This window comes from Apus apus, chromosome 4 (genome assembly GCF_020740795.1).
Source record: "Apus apus isolate bApuApu2 chromosome 4, bApuApu2.pri.cur, whole genome shotgun sequence".
Taxonomy (NCBI): Eukaryota; Metazoa; Chordata; class Aves; order Apodiformes; family Apodidae; genus Apus; species Apus apus.
The window spans coordinates 102,963,393-102,982,058 of record NC_067285.1 but is presented as its reverse complement, the minus strand read 5'-3'; the positions used below and the strand labels follow the sequence as shown (position 1 = coordinate 102,982,058).

General features: G+C 42.0%; 1 protein-coding gene across 1 annotated transcript; it reads right to left on the bottom strand.

Annotated features, from left to right (window-relative positions):
- Nucleotides 1-7,202: 7,202 nt before the first annotated feature.
- On the bottom strand, nt 7,203-11,624 carry S100P (S100 calcium binding protein P). The gene is made up of 2 exons (XM_051618306.1): nt 11,487-11,624; nt 7,203-7,349 (listed from the first exon to the last, which is right to left on the bottom strand). Exons 1-2 carry the CDS (start codon nt 11,622-11,624, stop codon nt 7,203-7,205), a joined length of 285 nt encoding a protein of 94 aa, XP_051474266.1.
- Nucleotides 11,625-18,666: the final 7,042 nt, after the last annotated feature.

Genomic DNA, 18,666 nt, shown 5'->3' with positions numbered 1-18,666 from the left:
TCCCTGCTTCCCCAGAGGGTCCCTCCCATGGGAGAGAGTCCTCCCCGAACCTCTCCTGCATGAGTCCTTCCCACGAGGTCCGGAGCTGCTCCAGCCTGGGCTTCCCACAGAGTCACGGGCTGCTTCGGGAACAAACTCCCCTGGCGCCGGGGTCTTCCAAAGCTGCGCAGAGTCCACAGGCAGCACGTTCACCCCTTCTGGCGCCTGCAGGGAATGTTCCACCACGTTCCTCCATGAGTGCAGGGGGACAGCCTGCGCTCTCGCTATGGGAAACTTCTGCTTGGGCACCTTCGTCCCCTTCTTCCTCACCAACCACCGGCACCGCTCTGCCTCTCCAGCTCAGCTCTTCCTCCTTTACTGCTCGCTCTGCTCAGGTCTCCTATCAGTTCTTTCGTATGTTAATCGCAGGGGCGCATCTATTGTCTCTCTGATGGCTCCTTGGCCAGATTTTTTTTTTGAGCTGGGGAAAGCGCTTCAGCTTCTTACAGGGACCACCCGTGGGGCCCCTACCCCACTACAGAAAAACCCTCCAAACCAAACCAGCACAGAAGGATTGCACATGTCCCTGCCAAAACCGGACTAAAATCCTTCTGCCTCTGAGATGATGGCTGGGAATGACACCAGTCTAAGGTGTGTGGCTTTAGTGAGGTGGGACGGGGCCGGGCATTCAGCTCCGTTTTCACACCATGTATTCTGCAGTAGTGAAATCCAGCAGCAGCCCTGAGTCAGCTCTGGAAGATACTTTCCAGCACCCTAAAGCTGCAGGTCTGTGCTTTCCCTTTTTTTCAGCCCTAGCCCCAGGCTGAGCCCCAGGCAAGGCACGTGTCTTTGCCTCCAACTACGGAGACCTCAGAGAACAAACCTAGCATCATCTCTGATTTACTTGAGATTTTCTATTTCCAGGTCCCCTTCAGCTGCAGCTCTGGGCTTTCTCCAAGCTGTTTCATTTGGGAAGCCAATGATAGGGAAGATGAAATATTTTTTGTCATGGGAGATTGAATATTAATTTCAGACAGCCCTCTTAGTACCTGCAGAAAGAAAAGAGGGCACAGGGCCTTGGGCTTTTTACCTGTTCTGCAGGTTTTACTGTTCAGCCTTTTAAACCTATTAATTTAATGCTGATGGAACTGAAATGCGGACCTGGTGCTTATGGACATGGTTTAGTGGTGAGCTTGTGGTGTTAGGTCTAAGGTTGGACTCGATGATCTTGGAGGTCTCTTCCAAACAAAGACATTCTGTGATTCTGTGATTCTGTGATTCTGTGAAATCTCTTGGAGAGTTTGGGGAGACTGAACTAGCTGAGGTCAGCACAGGTGAGAAAGTTAAGTCAGAAACACAAAATTGACTTTTGTGGTGCATCAATGGCTTCCAGAATATCTTGATCCAAAACTACTTGGACAGAGTGTTGCAGACATAAATTACAGAGCAAGGTTTGGAAATGAGGAGGAAGAAGGGAGCTATAATCAATAAAACAGGGATTTAGAGGCACTAAGGGGAATTAAATATTTGAACATTAAAATGCTTCCAAAGCAAATCCAGAGTCTGGCACTTTAGACTGAAACTCTTTCAGGTAGCAAGGCTAAAGCTGTGGCAGTGACCTGCAGATTGGTTCAGTCTCTCTGTGCTTGTACTTACATCCTGGAGAGGAAGTTCCTGGCTAGTGCAGCACAGCTCAGCTTTCTTATCCATGTATTTTCAGGAACCTTTTGTTCTTCCTGAATGCAACAGTCAATAGCCACCCAATACTTAAGAGACCTACTTCTGCCTGTAATAACACAAAATAAAATGTTATTGGCCATTACATCTAAATAGGAAGCTATACAATCACAAGGAAAAAAAGATCATTGCATTTGTTTGGATACGATGGGAAGGTTTACTAGGCAAAATCAAACATATTTATAGACTATTCTGGTACCATGTCCTGCAGCATAATATGGTGTGTGCACCTATTGATCACCTGTGGGAGAGTGGCAGAGCTGTGCCCTTAAAAAAATCAAGGTTTTTCTCTTCCTTCAGACAATGAGCAGCTTTCATATTGGAGCTGTGACCCAGAGGTTTTCAGGTTGGTTCAGAAGTTAAAAATTATTAAGAAGGGAGAAAAAAAAAGAATTAGTCTGGGGAAGAATATGGCCTGAAAAAGTTGTACAAAAGCATAGTCAGTTAGCTGCTGGAATGACTAATTTCCAGGTGGGTGGATCTGAGCAGACTATCAGAAACCTGTGTTAAGTCCTGAGGCTCTGCTCCCAGCACATGGGAGAGGGATCTCAGAAGGGGATCCTAGTGTGTGAGTACATCCTTTAGGGAGCTGCAGCAGGGAATGTCCCAGAGGATGTGGGGAAAACTCCAAACCTCACCTCCAATCTTTGTCTCTAAATGTTGCAGCTATGAACTCTCTTTAGCAAAACAGATGTCTAAATCCTTCTTTCCATGTGTCTGAGCAGGAGTCAGGGTTTTTTTGGGTTTTTTTTGTTTGTTTGTTTGTTTTGTTTTTTTCTTTCATTTAAGAGCTCAGAACATTGCAGAGTGGTTAGGGTGGGATGGACCTGCTGGCAGGACTTGGCTGGTGGTGGGCTGAGCATCACCCACTGGTTTATACTGTTTTACAGTGTTGACTGGCTGCTCGGAGCAGGAGGAGGATGAGGCTAAGGAGGAGGAGATGCTCCTGACCATCCTCTGCTGTGACCTTTTCAGGCTGTTGTGGAGAGAACAGGATCCAAAAGAGGGTATGGGAGCAGTGACCATAGCTCTACCATTCAAAAGTTTGGGAACTTACCTGGCAAAGTGGAGCTTTTCAGTTATGCTGGCTGTGTATTTTGCATGAAGTAGGTAGTGATTAAAACACAGAATTTGCCCTTATACCTTATCTGGGACACAGACACCTGCACTGCCAACTATATACATCATCTACCAGGTTACAGAGATGTGCTACTTCTCGTCTGCTCTTTTTCAGGCCTCCTCAGCCTCACCAGTCTCTGGTGCAGTGGAGGGAGCCTGTGGCTTATGCCACCCTGGCTCCTGCTCTTCAGTGCGCTCAGCTGGCGTGGGTGGGTTTCAGCTGAGGAAAGTTTGAATGCAATTTTCCAGCTCCTACAGGAGCATTTCACTGCAAGACTGTTGCATAAGATAGGTAGCATCTCCCCCTCTACCACCCACCTTTTGTAAGGAAGCCAGCAGCTAAAATTTATTTTGTAATGAGCTTGATCTTGGCAGTGTAGGTCAAGTGTGGAAGGTACATGTTGCTACTGTGGGATGCTTGGAGGGCCTGGGGAAGAGACATGTCCTCCTCTTTCCAGTCCCAGACTGGGTTTACTGGGAAGATAAACACTATGCTTGACTGGGCAAATTATTTTTTTTCCATGAGCCCCAGTGAACTTGAAGATAAAATAATGAGGAATTTCCCCAGGTAAAACCACAACATAAGTAACAAATGACTTCAGGGTTAGGTAATACTATGCCTGTTTTTTCTTGTATATACACTCAGAAAAAAGATTTCAATATCATAGAATCATAGAATTGTTTGGGTTGGAAGGGACCTTAAAGATCATCTATATATCTGTAATTTTAAAAAGTGAAGAGCCTTGACAGTACCCCTCCAGATTTCAAAATGGCAAATACAGGTACTGGAGTATCTATAGAAGGCATCTACTGTTAATACAAGTTTATATATTTTCTGTAACAAAAGTACCTTTTGGCTGGTTTGCTGCTTTGTTGACTTTCTGACCTCTGCCTTTAAGCCTTGCCTAATTTGAACTCATCAAGAGATAATGATTTCCCTTACTGTCATGTGCAAGTCATTTTTTCCCCCATATCTTATTTTCTGTTAACAGAAGTCAAATGTGTCCTGCCCACAACTGTTAGCGCATACTTGCTGAGCTGCTCATTATGGTCTGTTTTCCTTTCTCTTACCTCTCTCTGCCTTATCCTAGTTCTCAAATGATCCCATTCTATGCAATACTTATAAGCCTAAGAGCTGGGATTAAATGTTAGGTAAATGTCATGAGCCATATACAGCCACAGTATATAAACAGGTCTAACATCTCTGCAACTTGAACCTTGAATGACAAAACTTTACCTGGGGAAGGAAATGCACAGTAAGTTCTGGGAAAGCTGTGGGTTCATAGCAAAAATTAATAATAGTGGGGAAGAAAATTAGTGGATTGAAAGATAGTGAAGTGACACTGCTGAAATGCTTTTAGGTTAAATAATATATTCTGAAAAGTCACTTTTGTTCTATGATAAGGTGGGAGCTATATGTTAATTTCTTTTATTCCTGGATCGTTTTCTCTCTGAGGTGTCATCAGTTGAATTTTCAGAACTACATTGAAATGAATATTCATCACTAAGTTACAGCTTTCAAAAGATCTGCAGGGAAAAAAAATAAATAATAAAAAAAAACAAACCCCTTTTCTTCCTCCTCTTTCTTCATCTCTGAACATGCACGGTTCCCCCTGGTTAGCAAAGCAGCACACAGCATCCCTGTGCCCCTGGGCATCATCTTTGGGCTCTCCAGGTGTCCCCACAGGGACCAGTGGGACCAGGGAATCTAATGAGAGCTAGACACAAATGTAAGACTTTGCAAGATCAGGGTCTGCAGGAACAGTGAGAAAAATAATATCCCACTTGTTTCATAGCTCGGTTGCTCCGTCCCAGAGGTGAGGGTGCTGGAGCTCACCACAGTTGGTTGGTACCCATTTTGGGAGGTGCAGTTACTAATCAGCTTTGTGCTGCTGGGAGCAGAACTGCAGATAAGCAGAGTAAACCCAGTCTAGAAATGCCCTACAAACACAGATAAAACTTGCACAGAACTGGGAGAACGGGGAAAATGACATTGGAGAGGGAGTGAAATTGTGTGGCTATCGGACACCGGGAGAAGAAAGTTTAGGAAATAAGACTGAAATATGGGGTAAATGACAGTATTGCTCGTGCTCACATCCTGCTCTCACCACTGAACAGCATTGTCTAAAAATCCAATAGATAAAATGAAGTAATAAGGTGAATCTCGGCTGACAAGACAGGAGCTTTTCACTAATTTGCTCTTTAAAAGATGTGGTTTAAAAGCGATCTCACGAGGGTGTAGAAAGATACTACGATAAATCGCACAAGCGATTTGCAGTTTACAAACCAAGGGAAGCAACTTTTAACAGGGGTGAAACTGGGATGCTGCAGCTCAGCCTTACTGCCAGTCCCAGAGATGGAGCCTCTGCGAGAGGCTCTCAGCCCCTGCTGCTTCCACTGCGGTCAGTGAAATGCTCTCAGTGGGGAAGACAGTGTTTGCTTAGACCTACAATTGCCACTTCTGATTGTTTAAAATCTTAACACAAATTATTTCCATTCTGTCTCAATAATGATACATCGAATTTTGAGCTGAGTGGGTAATAAAAAAGCTGCCTTTGGTGCCACCCAGTGGTAAAAAAAAATAATTTCAGCGAGGATGGGTATTATGAAGCTTATAGATCTGTGTCTACACTAACCTGGGAATCTGCTGTCAGCAAGGTGCCAGGGACAAGGCCTGAATGTGGGCAACTCTCACTAATTTTTGGTTGCATATTAAGTATGGTCTCAGTCTGATTTAACCATGACAACAGGTTAACAGTACCCGTTGCAGCACCATTTGCAGCTGCACCAGAAGTGGTGGGGCAGAGAAGAGCAGAGCCTTTCCCAAAACAGCTGGCAGTCATATCCATTAAAAGAGTTTGGGACACTGCACCCCTGGTATTAGGAATAAAGTTTTAACTGGTGTTTAGTTCTTTAAGTCAGTGCAACCAAACAAAATGCAGCTAGATGAAAAGATAGCTGTAATGCTTAAAACAGGCTGAATTAATTAAATAGGCCCCTAAAGATGAAAATTCACCTTGAAAAATATGAATACAGTTAAACGTGTGTATGCTTTTACATGGTTATCAATGGGTTGAGTCTGTGGCTAACTTCAGACTTAGGAAACACAACTGAGTTCTTGGGCCAGCTCACAGGTATGTGACTTGAGCAGCTAGTTCATTGCACTAGGCTTCAGGATGAAGAAGAAAATGTTTCTGCAGATAAAGCAGCTCTCTGCAGCAACAGAGCTCTTCTTCCTACATTTGCTGTGCAGCATAATCTCCAGCTGGAGCTGGGACACTGCACAAAAACATTGTGCAGCTGCACAGGGAGTTGCAGTGTCTCCCTGTAGAGTATGTTTGCACATGCAGCATCTTATGACTTTTAGCATAAGATGGGAATAGCACCAAACAGGACTGTTCTGAAGGTAAAGGAGCTAAACCTGTTCTTTTTTTTTTTTTTGCCGTTTGCACAGGGGTGCCTGCCTGAGAAGTGCTCCAAAATACCACTTGGTTCAGTCTTGCTCCAGCTGCAGAGTCACAACTGATGTCTGTTGCCTGCTCCACTGAAAACAGCTCTTCCACTTCTCCACAGATGTTTTTCAGGTAAAGAAGCAAGAACTGCTGTCATTAATCACAAGTCATGCGAAATGTTATGACATGCTATTTAAATTTATTTAAAATAAAATGGCTATAGTGTGCAACCCTACTTACATTGACAGTGGTATGGTAATATTGGTACAAAAGCCTTATCATATTATAGGAAGTAAACCCATCTGAGCTGGGTGAGATGGGTCACCAGCACAGAAAATTGCACAGAATCCTCCATGCTGTGAAAAACAAGTGTTTGGGCTTGTTTTGCTTTTGTTTTTAACCAAGAAGGAGCCTGCATGGCACCCCTGCAACACCCACAGAGCTGAGGGTACCAAATAGGTTGAAAGGCAGTCACAGTGAGACCTGTCCCATGCAGCCACAGTGGCACATGCACAGGTTTGGGCTGCAGTCCCCACCAGCTGAAGCCTGAGCACCCCAGAGCTGCTGCTGCACAAAAGCAGCCTCCAGCTGACTCATGGCTCCAGCAGCATTTACCCTTGTGCGGCCTCTGTACTGGGATGAATATTGAGCCTTTTGGCTAAGAACGAAATTGGAGAGAGCAGAGAAACAGAGAAATTACTCAGTCAGAGTCAGTAGGAGCCATTAAACTCAGGCTCTTGTACAAAGGAGCAGAAATTAACATTCAAGACAGGGAATTAAGCAAAGTAAGATTTATTTTTACAGCCCAGCATGCTTATAAATGCATGGAGGAACATGGAAAAAGTGAAGGGATCCGTGTCACTTAGCATATGGAGCACAGGCAAAGATGGCTTCTTGTGAGCAGTTTGACAGTTATTAGGGTGCTTTCTGCTCAAAATATTTGTGACAGCAGCAAGTCAGAGCTGCCACAAAGATGATAAACTCTTTGAAGTCCACTTGGGAATCGCCATTTTCATCCAGGCTCTTGAAGACTTTATCAATGGCATCCTTATCCTTCCCAGACTGCAAAAGAAAAGGAGTAGGTTGAGGCAAGACGTGGCACAAACTATAACACAGCATGATAACTATCTGTACCCCAAACAAGGGCCCTGGTGGGGCTCCAGGCCCTCACTGAGGTGTGCAGGGGGCATCCAGGGAGCATGAGGCTTATGCCAGCTTGGGCATATTGTGCCTTTCTGTGGGTGTGGGATGGAAGTGTAACAGCTCCTGCCTGCAGCCTTCCTGTAGGCCCACCTGCCCTGCCAGGTGGTCACATTTTCTGCTACTGAGACCTCTTTTATTTTCTTCTTCTTTCTTCTTTTTTTTTTTTTTCTTTTTCTTTTTTCTTTTTATTTTTTGAATAAATTCTCTTTGTTCGTTTTTGTGCTTTGTTTCTCTGAGTATAAAGCCAGGAGTTCCTTTGGCTGAGACAACTGCTCAGCGCCCAGCATGGGACATGGGCCACATCCCCAGGGAGCTGTACCTCTGCCTGCCCATCTTGGCAGGAGCCATACATCTCCTCCAGCTGCCTGAAAAGCACATCTTTCCAATGGGAAATATTTGGGTCAGGCCCAGACATGTAGGGAACAGGCAGAGGTCAGGGGAGCTCTGGGCAATGGTGGAGGCAACTGTGGGTCCCAGCATCCTCATGGCGTGGGCACAGACCTACATCTTCCCACCCTCTGAACATCAGCAATGAGCACATCACCCACATCCCCACCCCCTCCCGAAAGTGGACACTCCTGGGTTTATTACACCTGTGGTCATGGGCTTGCATGGAAAAAATGTTTTCTACTTTTACACAAACATTTATCATGGACAAGCTGTGTAATGCAAAGCTCTGAGGATATCACCCAGCAGAACCAAATGCCATTCCATTCCCCATCCACTCCCACAGAAAGGCTTGGCTGGAGCTGGGGCAGCTGGCAGTTCTGCACTAGGACACATTCCTGGGGCAGAAGTCAGAGTTCAGCATCATTAAGCACTGCCACGCCAGCAAAGAGGCCAACAGCCTCCAAGCAGTTCAGCAGTTCCTCCAAGGCCAGGTTGGATATGGCTCTGAGCAACGTGGTCTAGTGAGAAGTGTCCCTGCACATGCAGGGGGATTGGAACTAAATGATCTTTTAGATCCCTTCCAACCCAATCCATTCTATGAGTCTGTGTGTCTCTGATAAGTGCTCCCTCTGGCCTTGGTGCCTGGGCCAACCTGCTCACAGGAGCTGGGGTCTGGGAAGGCACCTCCTGAAGTGAGTGTGATGTTGAGCTTGAGTTAGGGCAGGGAAAAGTATCATAAAACCTTTTTCTTTCGAAGTTGCCATAACTCCGGTGGGCTGGCTGAACCAGTCTGGCACAAGGCTGATGTTAAACAAAGCATCATCCAAGTAAGAAGAGATGTTTTTCTTTTTTCTTTTTTCTTTTTTTTTTTAATTTTGCCAAAATACATTTTTAAAAGGGTTTTTTCCTCAGGTAGCTTGCAGGAGATCTTTTTGGCTTGAATTCTGGCACTGATTAACACCAGTGATTTTAGAAAACGCATTTTTAAAAAATAAACAAGGGATGGCAGTAGAGACCTGTTTAATGCAGGAAACAACCATGCAGATTTTGCTCAAGCTAAACAAAAAACAAATCTGATACTATACTAGAAAGACATTATATAAATTTTAGGAAAATTTCCAGAACTTTAAACTAATGACTGCCTTAATTGAAATCTGATGGCTCTTCTTGATCATGGTCTAATGAACTAAATTCATCATTCTGTAATTTCATGCTTCACTTTAAATATATGTACTTTTAAAATTACTAAAAATTTAACCAGTTCCCTAGATTTGACTGATGAACGTGGAAGATTTTATTCCTTTTCACTTTACAAATTACAATCAATTTTAATTTCATAAGCAAATGTTTATTTAGTGAAGTATATGAACTAGTCTTAGCCTCTGAATTACTTCTGAAGTGCACATGTGGGAATTAAATTTTTGCATACTCTTCCAGTCCTTCAGTGTTCTGGTATGGATTTATTTCTGCCTCTGACTGATTAAGGACCTTTCCAGGTAGTTGTGAGCTGTGTCAGGTAGAAACAATTCTAAGACCAGATACAAGCAATTCTAAGATCAGAAATATATATGAATATTGAAAAGACTGTTTCCCAGAACATTCTTGCAAATAGTAAAGTGTTTATATAAATGCCAGTAAAATGCAAGTACAACTGTTTTTCTTGTTTTGTTTTCTTGCAGTTATTAGTCTGCAAGACTTTGTTTAAATTTATTTTGAGTATTGGCATAAAATGTAATTTTGTGGGATTTTGTTGGTTTTCTTGTTTCTAGAATAGGTAAAATGGAAACTAGAACATAAGAAGACATTCATCTAACTATCTCCCTGGAAAATTCATTTTTCCATCAGTTTCAGGATGTCTGTCAGTAGAGCTGGTGAGAGCAGCTGTAGGGAACTGGAGAAGGTGGTGCCGGGCCAGTAACTGTAGTCAGGACTGACCTTTGAGCATCATCTCATTTGTTAGTTTTCTAGTGCAGTGGCTCCCCAGCTAATTTTAGACCGAATGTCAAGTTTCTGGGGGATTTCGATGGCCCCTGAGAATTCTGTTTTTTTGTTGGTTTTGTTTTTCTTTATGTGGAAGTGCTATAGGAAACATACAGCTCCATGGCCAGGAGCAGGACACTTCATACAACACTGTTGAGTCACAACCAGTAATCTGTTTTCCATAGTATTTTTAAGAGACATTTTCATCTATCCCCAAAGAGTCATCCAGATTCTTATTCTGAATATTGCATCTGCGTTTAATTTGTGAGCCATAAATCCAGCAGGCATGGATTTCATATGGTGATTTAATGTAGCTTGCATAGAAAGATACTACATTATATCAAATATCCTGGCTGCAGTGACCTGATGGAGCTGTAAAAAAATGGAATTATGGAGGATACAAAAAGTGGTTGCCACATTTGCAACATTTGGTTCTAGTTTTTTGTGATTAAGAACAGTAACTGTACAGATACATTACTCCTGTGTAGAAAGAACAAGATATTTAAGTGTTTTCGGGATTTTGAATGAAGGGAAGCAAATTTAAAAAAAGTAGAAAATTAAAAGCATTTTGTCTCCCAGGCACTTAAAGCTTCTGCTATAATTTTATATATATGTCTATATATAAAATCTGCTTAAATGCACATGATGATTACATACAAATCTATGTTACAAAATACTTTTTCAGGTCCTTCTTTTACTGTTAAAGACAAATGGAAAACAGTTTGCTCTGGGTTAATCTGTTGTTTATACATTGTTTTGAGGTGCACACTGAGTATGTAGTATGAATACCTAGAGAAATGTATAATATATACATATATGTCAATGTATAACTAGAGAGATTCCCCATCTGCAATCAAGATCTTCAGTTACAGATAACATTAAGTACTTTCAAAGCAGTTGTGACATGACATGAGCTTATAAATCCAGGGATAAACAGAAGAAGAAGGTGAATTCTGAAGATGAAACCAAATCTATTTCAAAGCCATTGTCCATAGCAGAGCACCTCTGCTATAAAGACAGGCTGAAGGAGTTGGGGCTGTTCAGCCTGGAGAAGAAAAGGCTCCAGGGAGGCCTCAGAGTGGCCTTCCAGTACTTGAAAGGGGCTACAGGAAAGCTGAGGAGGGGCTTTTCACCAGAGAAGGTAGTGATGGGACAAGGGATAATGATTTTAAACTGAAAGAGGGGAAATTTAGGTCAGACATCAGGAAGAAATTCTTCACCCTGAGGGTAGTAAGGCGCTGGAACAGGTTGCCCAGGGAGGTTGTGGAAGCCCCTCCCTGGAGGTGTTCAAGGCCAGGCTGGATGAGGCTTGTGCAGCCTGGTCTAGTGTGAGGTGTCCCTGCTCATAGCAGGGAGGTTGCAACCTGATGATCTTTAAGGTCCCTTCCAATCTTAACCATTCTATGATTCTGTGATTATAACTCAAGTGATGAATTTAGTAAACAGGGAATGGCCCTCAATACTGGAATCAGTTTTGCACAGAATACGCAAAGACTTTATTTAATTTTTTTTCTACAAACCGTTGCATATTTCCAAATGTAATTTCCCCTCTAATGAGCAAAACCCGATGTGTGTAGGCAGCCCTTGCACCCAGTGCACAGAACTGACACCACACTGTTCTCTTACCGAGATGAAGTTTGGGAACTCTTTTTCCAGGAGGGTCTTTAGCTCTGCTTTGCTGAGGGTCTGCCTGTTGCCGTCAGACCTCGCGTATTTGTCAAAGACAGCAATGAGCATTCCCATCGCAGTTTCCAGCTGAGACATGTTGCTGCTGGAGTCTGGCTTTCTTCTGAACAGGAACAGCCTCAAGGATCTCTCAGAGGATGGAGACTGGTCTTATCCTGAGGTGTTTTATGCAACTGTTCCATCCAATCATTGCTGGCGTGCCAGAGGGACAGTTACCCCTTAGCAAACATTCATATCTAATCACTGCTTGGAGTACACACCTCTGTGTTGACAGCTATTCAAAACTCGAGCTTTATCACCCCAGTGTGGCTAGTACAACCAGTTGCTCACCACTAGAAACCAGCCTCTCCTTCAAGATACACAGTGTGACTAAGAAATGAAAATCAGATTTTGACTCTGGCTGTTTGCTCAAGAAGGAGATTGTACCTTTAGATATCCGCATCTGAGCAGAGGGCTAATAGCTCGGCTTCAGCAGGGTCTGTGCTGGCCTGCTCAAGAGGAAGTGGAGCATCTAACTTCTTCTACACTACCACAGTTAGGGGCTCTGCCAGGTGCTGCATGTGCTGAGCCAAGAGCAGACAGAGACTGTCCTCTCTGCCATGCAGAGGACCTTGCTGCAGACCAGATGGTTCACTAACACATACCAAGGGTGGGATTCACTGGATTCACTGGATTTGAAGGGGAGGTCTGCAACAGCTGAGTGCTCCAGGCACTATGGATTCCAAACATTAAACCCAAGTTTAGTTGTCTTTGGACATACCTCGGCATGCATGAACTTTCCACCTATGTCGTGCTACAGACAAGTTAGCAAAAAATGGGTTTTACTTGAGAAAAATTTTAAAAAATAAACTCATTTCTCCCAGACATATATAGTCTCCTGTTCCCCAGACAAAACCTGTCCTGTAACATCTACAACATATCAGAGCAAGACTACACATCACAAGTACATTTCTGTAACAACCCCCCCATGATTTTTTGTCTTACATTCTGTAAGAAGGGATGTTGCATTTCCCAGAAAATCACAGCAACATCTCGGCGTGTATGCTTTGTTCAAACACTTCAATAGAACTCTTTGTTCCTGGCAGTTCAACCTCATGACATAGTTGCAACTCATTTGCATTAAGTGGGCAAGGGTTTTAAGTAGAGTTGGAAGTTTTTCATTAAAGTACATGTGAAAACCTGTGGGGTTCCTTCAGAAGAAGGAACAAGAGGAGAACAAACCAGTGGCCCTTGCTGGCTATGAACATCATCTGGTGTTTGCCTGCACACACACTGGCACTCGCTGGTGTGTCAAGTGTCAGGAATTCTAATTTGTCCTTTTCTGACATGTATCTGTAACATTATTATCAAACATGGCTGTTCAAGAAAAAGAAATTTCTCTCTCTAAAAGGTACCCTAACAAAATAAATAATCTAATTCACACATCTCATTACTTTGAATCATGAACATCAGTGTTAGTTATATAGAATAAGGAAAAATTGCACCAGAAAAGTGGAGGGAGAGATCAGCAGTTTCAGTCAACAGGATGTGTCAGTGCATCCACACCTTTGCCACATAACCTGGCAGAAAGTACCTCCTCATTCTTCACCCATTTTCCTCTGTGAACAAGGGTCACACATAATTTTTGTCAAGATGGCTCTGAAAGTGCTAAAACACAAACCACAGGGCTTGAATTTCTCTGAACTGAGAGGTTACCATGGTAGCCCTGCTGGGTTGGCTTTTTTTTTTTCCTTTTTTTTTAATGTGTCATATTTGTATTCGTGCATGTGCACACACATCAGTACTGCTCAGACTTGCCAAATCACACCTTTTGTATTTGTTTTTCATTAAAAATAGCAATTCTGTGCAAGAGACACAAGCTATTACCACTGTTTGCAAAACCAAAGCAGAGTAAAAATAGGAGGCACACACAGGAGAGCAAGCAGTGCCTTGATGCCAACCCATCTGTCCAGCTCCCCAGTGAGATAAGCCACTTTCTGTAGGCTTGTTTCCATTTTATATAATTATTTTTATGTAAACAATATCCATAATTTTCTTCTTTCAGGTTTCTTTCTTTGAAGAATGGGATAGGCAACAGCTTAGATTAGTATTTTCTGAGGGTTTAAACAGAATTGGGTCCAAAAAGTTTAAATTATTTATGGGATACCAGTGTGGGCTGTCACACACGTAATTTTCAAAAGCTATTCAGATATACTCAAATTTTATGGCTTTTGCCCAGATGTCCAGGCTTACATGAGATTTGTGTGACCTTGTGCTGATTTCCTCTTAGAGAATGAATTTTATCCTATGCTCTTCGCAGCAGTGTCTGTTTTGGAAAAGTCTGAATAAATACATTTATCAGCTTTACTTTATAGAGCCATTTGTGTTGTCACAGCCAGCTGAATAGCTGAAATATTAAACTTTATTAGAGTTTATAATCCCTTAAAATTTATTCCAAAAGGTGCAGGAAGTTACGTGACAAGGACTTTTTAACAATTTCCACAAATCTGTTCTGTATCTGAATGGAAGAAGAGGAGGAAGAAAACACAATCTGAAATGAAGAATTCACTGATTTTCTTAAGTTGTATCTTAGCAGCAGCATGAAAAGCACTTTATTTTTCTCTTAGCAAGTGGATAACACCAGAACCATAAATAAACATTGCATGTTCCACACTGAGAGAAAATTATCAAAGCTTTCAAATTTTTCAGTGTTCTGGATTGTTTGCTGAACATAGAGAATGAATACATTTCATTTACTAAAGAGCAAGGTTTTCCTTTGCACTTATGAAAACTTGCTGTAAGCCTGGGTAACACTTTTTAAAGGTCAGTTCATTTTGGCAATACATCGTCAATTTATTTACATCTAGTGATTAAATGATGCAATTACTACATTGTTTTCCAAAACATAGTTAGGAAGATTAGAGTAAACAGACACAGAGGAGGCCTAGGCAGAAGAGGAGTTCATACAAGCATAGTGATGGTCACACTGTGTCGGGTCTGTTAATTATATGCATACAGGTTTTGATTATTTTATTATCATTTACTTATCCAAATATCCTTAAAATCAATTTCACAAATGCAATTAATAACTTCACATAGTGTTTAAACGAAGTTTAAAGGCAGGTAAAATGGAGATGATCAAGGTCAGGTAACTAGCTGTGTGAGTTGAGAATTGGGGTAATAACATGGTTGTCTGGCAAATCTATACCATGGGAAACAGACTTTCATCATTGTGTATTGACTCTACTCAAACATATTTATTAGTGCACCAGACATAGCCACATTACACTGTAAAATCAATGAATACATTACTGCAAATAAATATTTGCTGTGTAAATACTTCTGTCTAGTTTTCAGTCCTTGATTGAATAATTTCCTGGATGCCATTCTTTACAGGGTTTTTAAACTTCAATTTTAAGATTCATTATATTAAGGCTTCCAAGACTAGCTTTTTTTTTTTAACTGTAATGACAGAAAGAGAGGTCACACCCTGAGGTGACTGAATATGGTGCTGTAGTCATGATTTCTAAGTACCATGATTCCTCAGCCAGTCTCACACCAGAAGTCTGCGTGTCATTTGCTCTGCCATAACACATTAAATCCTACTCAGATATAGGCCCATCATGCTGAGCTGTTGTGAGCATTGCAAAAAGTTGTCCTATGGCATGGTCTGAAAGAGTAGGAAAAAAAAAAGAGAGAAGAGAGGAGAAGAGAGAAGAGAGGAGAAGAGAGAAGAGAGAAAACAGAAGAAGAGCGAAGAGAGAGAAAACAAGAAGAGAGAAGAGAGGAGATGAGAAAGAAGAAGACAGAAGAGAGAACAGAGGAGAAGAGAGAAAACAAAAGGAAAAGAGCTGTGAGAGAGAATGGCTGTTTTGTAAACTTTAAAACATATTGAGTGAACATTTTAAAGAAAGTTCCTATTTGCTAGAGAGAGGTAAAAACATGCAAGAATGTCTGAGCCAATTCCAAGAAGCTTTCAAGTCTTTTGTATGAAAAGAGGAATCTTTTGGCTGTGTTAAGCTCTTGTGAACTAAGCAATACTGTTTTTCCTTTATTTTCCTTTATCTTCTCAGAGGGGAGGGAATCCCTAAGAGAAAGTTGCTTTGTATTGAGTGTCTGTGCAGACAACACATCAAGAAAAAACTTTGCATCCCCAATTTTTATTTTTCCCCCCTTCATTTTAAAGCATTAATTTCTGCATATGTTGAAGAAATGAGAAGGGCCCACCTGCTATCACAGAACCGTGTATGAAGTGAGGTTATAACCTGATACACTGTCAGGAAGATTTACAAGGCAATTTGATTGAGTGGAAGTTCCCCAGACACACATATTTCACAGAGCTGGTTGCTCTGGGTTTCCAGAAAGCAACCACAGGGTGTGGCACAACTGATATGAACAAACGGGGCTTTTTCAGAAGGCAAACACTGACATCGTTCCATCATTGTTAACTGGGAAGCAAATGAGAACACTGGGCTGTGAAATACTGCAGGGTGGGGTGGGAGCATGCTTTTGCAACAGAAAGTTTGATGTCAGGTTTCACATATCAGAAAAAAAGGTGGCCATCAACAAAACATGGAAATAAAAAAAATGACCTGCATGGAACTGGCAGAGTCCTGGACTTGAGGGGGGGGGGACCCAGCCATGAACAGAGACTCCCACCTAAGCCAGACAATGCTTGAGTGTGTTGAAGATATGGATATAAATAAAAGATTGCATTATTTTGGCTGAAATTTAGCTTTAACATATGTTCAAATCTATCTATAGGGACTACCTACTGGGTGTAGGCATTGGTGTGACAATTATTTGCTATGGTGTCTTGAACACAGCCTGCATCTTTCTGAGGTCTTCAAGCTCAGTGTCCAGGCCCACACTTCATATAACTCTGGAACCACAAGGCAGATCTGAAGGCGAGATGAGAAACCAGTGGTTATTCCTTCTACCAAGAAGCCTTCACCTCATTTTTCCACACACAGAGCTTGAACGAAATGGTAGCTACTCTTTCCATTTCAGTTTTGTTCTATTGCAATTGCTGTTCAAATTATGTTTGTCTGTATTTAAAAAGAAACTTAAAAGGACAAGTCATAACATTTTACAGCTGCTTAACTGAGAGAGGAGAGTTATTCTACCTGAGCAAACCCAGTCAGCCCAGTGGTATTTTTGGATTGCCTGTCACCTTACTACCTGACCTTTTTCTTCTCTCTTCATTAAAATGCTCATGGGGTGTCTTCCCCCCTCCAGAATTAAAAGCTATAAAGTAAAAAAGGAAGCAATACCTATTACTTGCTTTCATGCTTTATTTCTACAGCAGCATCAGGAGCCCTAACCACGGACTGCAGTTGCCTCGGGCCAGGCACTGTACAGAGCCAGCAGTCCTGGCTCATGGAGCCAGTCATTCCAGTTTAAGCCAAGTTAAGCACACCAGCAGATGACAGAACTCCGAGCATTTAGGAGCAGATGTACCTGATAGACCAATTCCTTGTTGGAATTTCCCCCATCTCTTAGGCTGTTTAGTTATATCTCTAATTTCTGTCTTTAGTCTCCTAACAATACTTAACACAGGTGCTGTGCTGACTCCCTGTCTGCCTTGTCCTTTTTTATGCTCTTCTACCTGTGTGGAGTTGAATACTTCCTGAGACAAAGATGTAACTTTGGTAAGAGCAGTTCTGGCTGTAAAAGATGTTGCTGAGTCCTGCCAACTGGCTCTGCTCTCAAAAAAGGGACAAGGAATTAATTGCTATCACATCCTGTCACCCATCAAAATCCTTCCCACCATCTCACTAGCTGTGTCATATTGTATAGAAAATGAGAAGCACTTATAGATTATCATCTGCCCTTTCTCTTAGAGAAAGTGGTTAATGCTCTTTTAATCTGCGCATCCGTTGCTTGTATTTCCATTTTCCTGTTTACAAAATACTGAGACAAGACCACTTACTAAAAGTAGTAGTAGCATTAGTAATAATAATAATTACCCCTTTACAGCTGCCCTGATTATAACTACCCAAGACAAATCTGATGGCAAAAAATACATTCTGATAATCTTATAAATTTACTCTCTAGTCTGTTTCTGCTGTTATTTACAGAGAATGTGGCATTATATCTTGATTTGGAGTCTGATAGTGAAATAGATGCAGCTCACAAAATTGCATTTAAGTCCATCATGGCAGAATAAAACCAGCACAGCAACCTCTTTAGGTTACTGGAAGCATGGACATCATGGACCCCATGGCACACTTCCATCTCCCCTTGGGTGGTATTTTAGGTTCTATTTGAAGAAAGTAGCCTTTAATACAGAAGGAAGTAAAAACGTTTTAGCTCAGACAAAACACTGATTTCAACTTCTATTTCTCAAGCAGTGCTAGGACCAGGCAAGAACTACAAGTCAAACAAAACCCGCGCTGTTGGCATAGATCAGACTTTCTCTATAGATTTAGCCTCTATCCAGAACTGCACCTGGCTAATGGAGGAGTGTTTTTAAATGGAGTGTTCTTAACCAGCTGAATGAAGACATCCTGAAGTCAATTTAAGCATGGGCAGTAGCTGTTTTGTTTTTGAGAAAAGTGGCAGTTTTGCAGTGGTTCTTGATGTCAGCAGTACAAAGAAGCCACTTTAGATAAAATCAGGTTTCAAACAAATTTTAGCCAACCAAGTTAACGTCATTGCTGTTCTGACAGGACTGCTATCAGCCACAAGGACATTACTCATAGCATCACAAACATGACTGTTTTGCCAGTCCCTTTGTTGGGGTGCCTCCTCATCCTGCCTGGTTGGTGTCGTGCAGCCAGGACTACCATACTCTTCTTCCACAGGTACTCTGAGAGGAAAGAATCCCAACCCAGGGCTTGGAAAAAAAATGTGGTTCAAGTCAGAGTGAAATAATCCATACACAGTTGCTAAAACTTGCTGCCTAAGTGTTAGGTAGATTAATTAAGCTGTTACTACTTGGATGATTGTGCAATGGAGCAAGGAAGGGAGAGAGTTCAGGATTCTAGTCTCAAGGTGACTACACTAGCTCTCCAAACCAGGGTCATGAATGTGACAAAAACAGAGAGGGAGCCTCATTTATAGGACTATGACTCAGCCAAGTACATTGACAAGACATTAAAGCACAGCAGAACACATACAAGGCTTTAGAATAAATTGT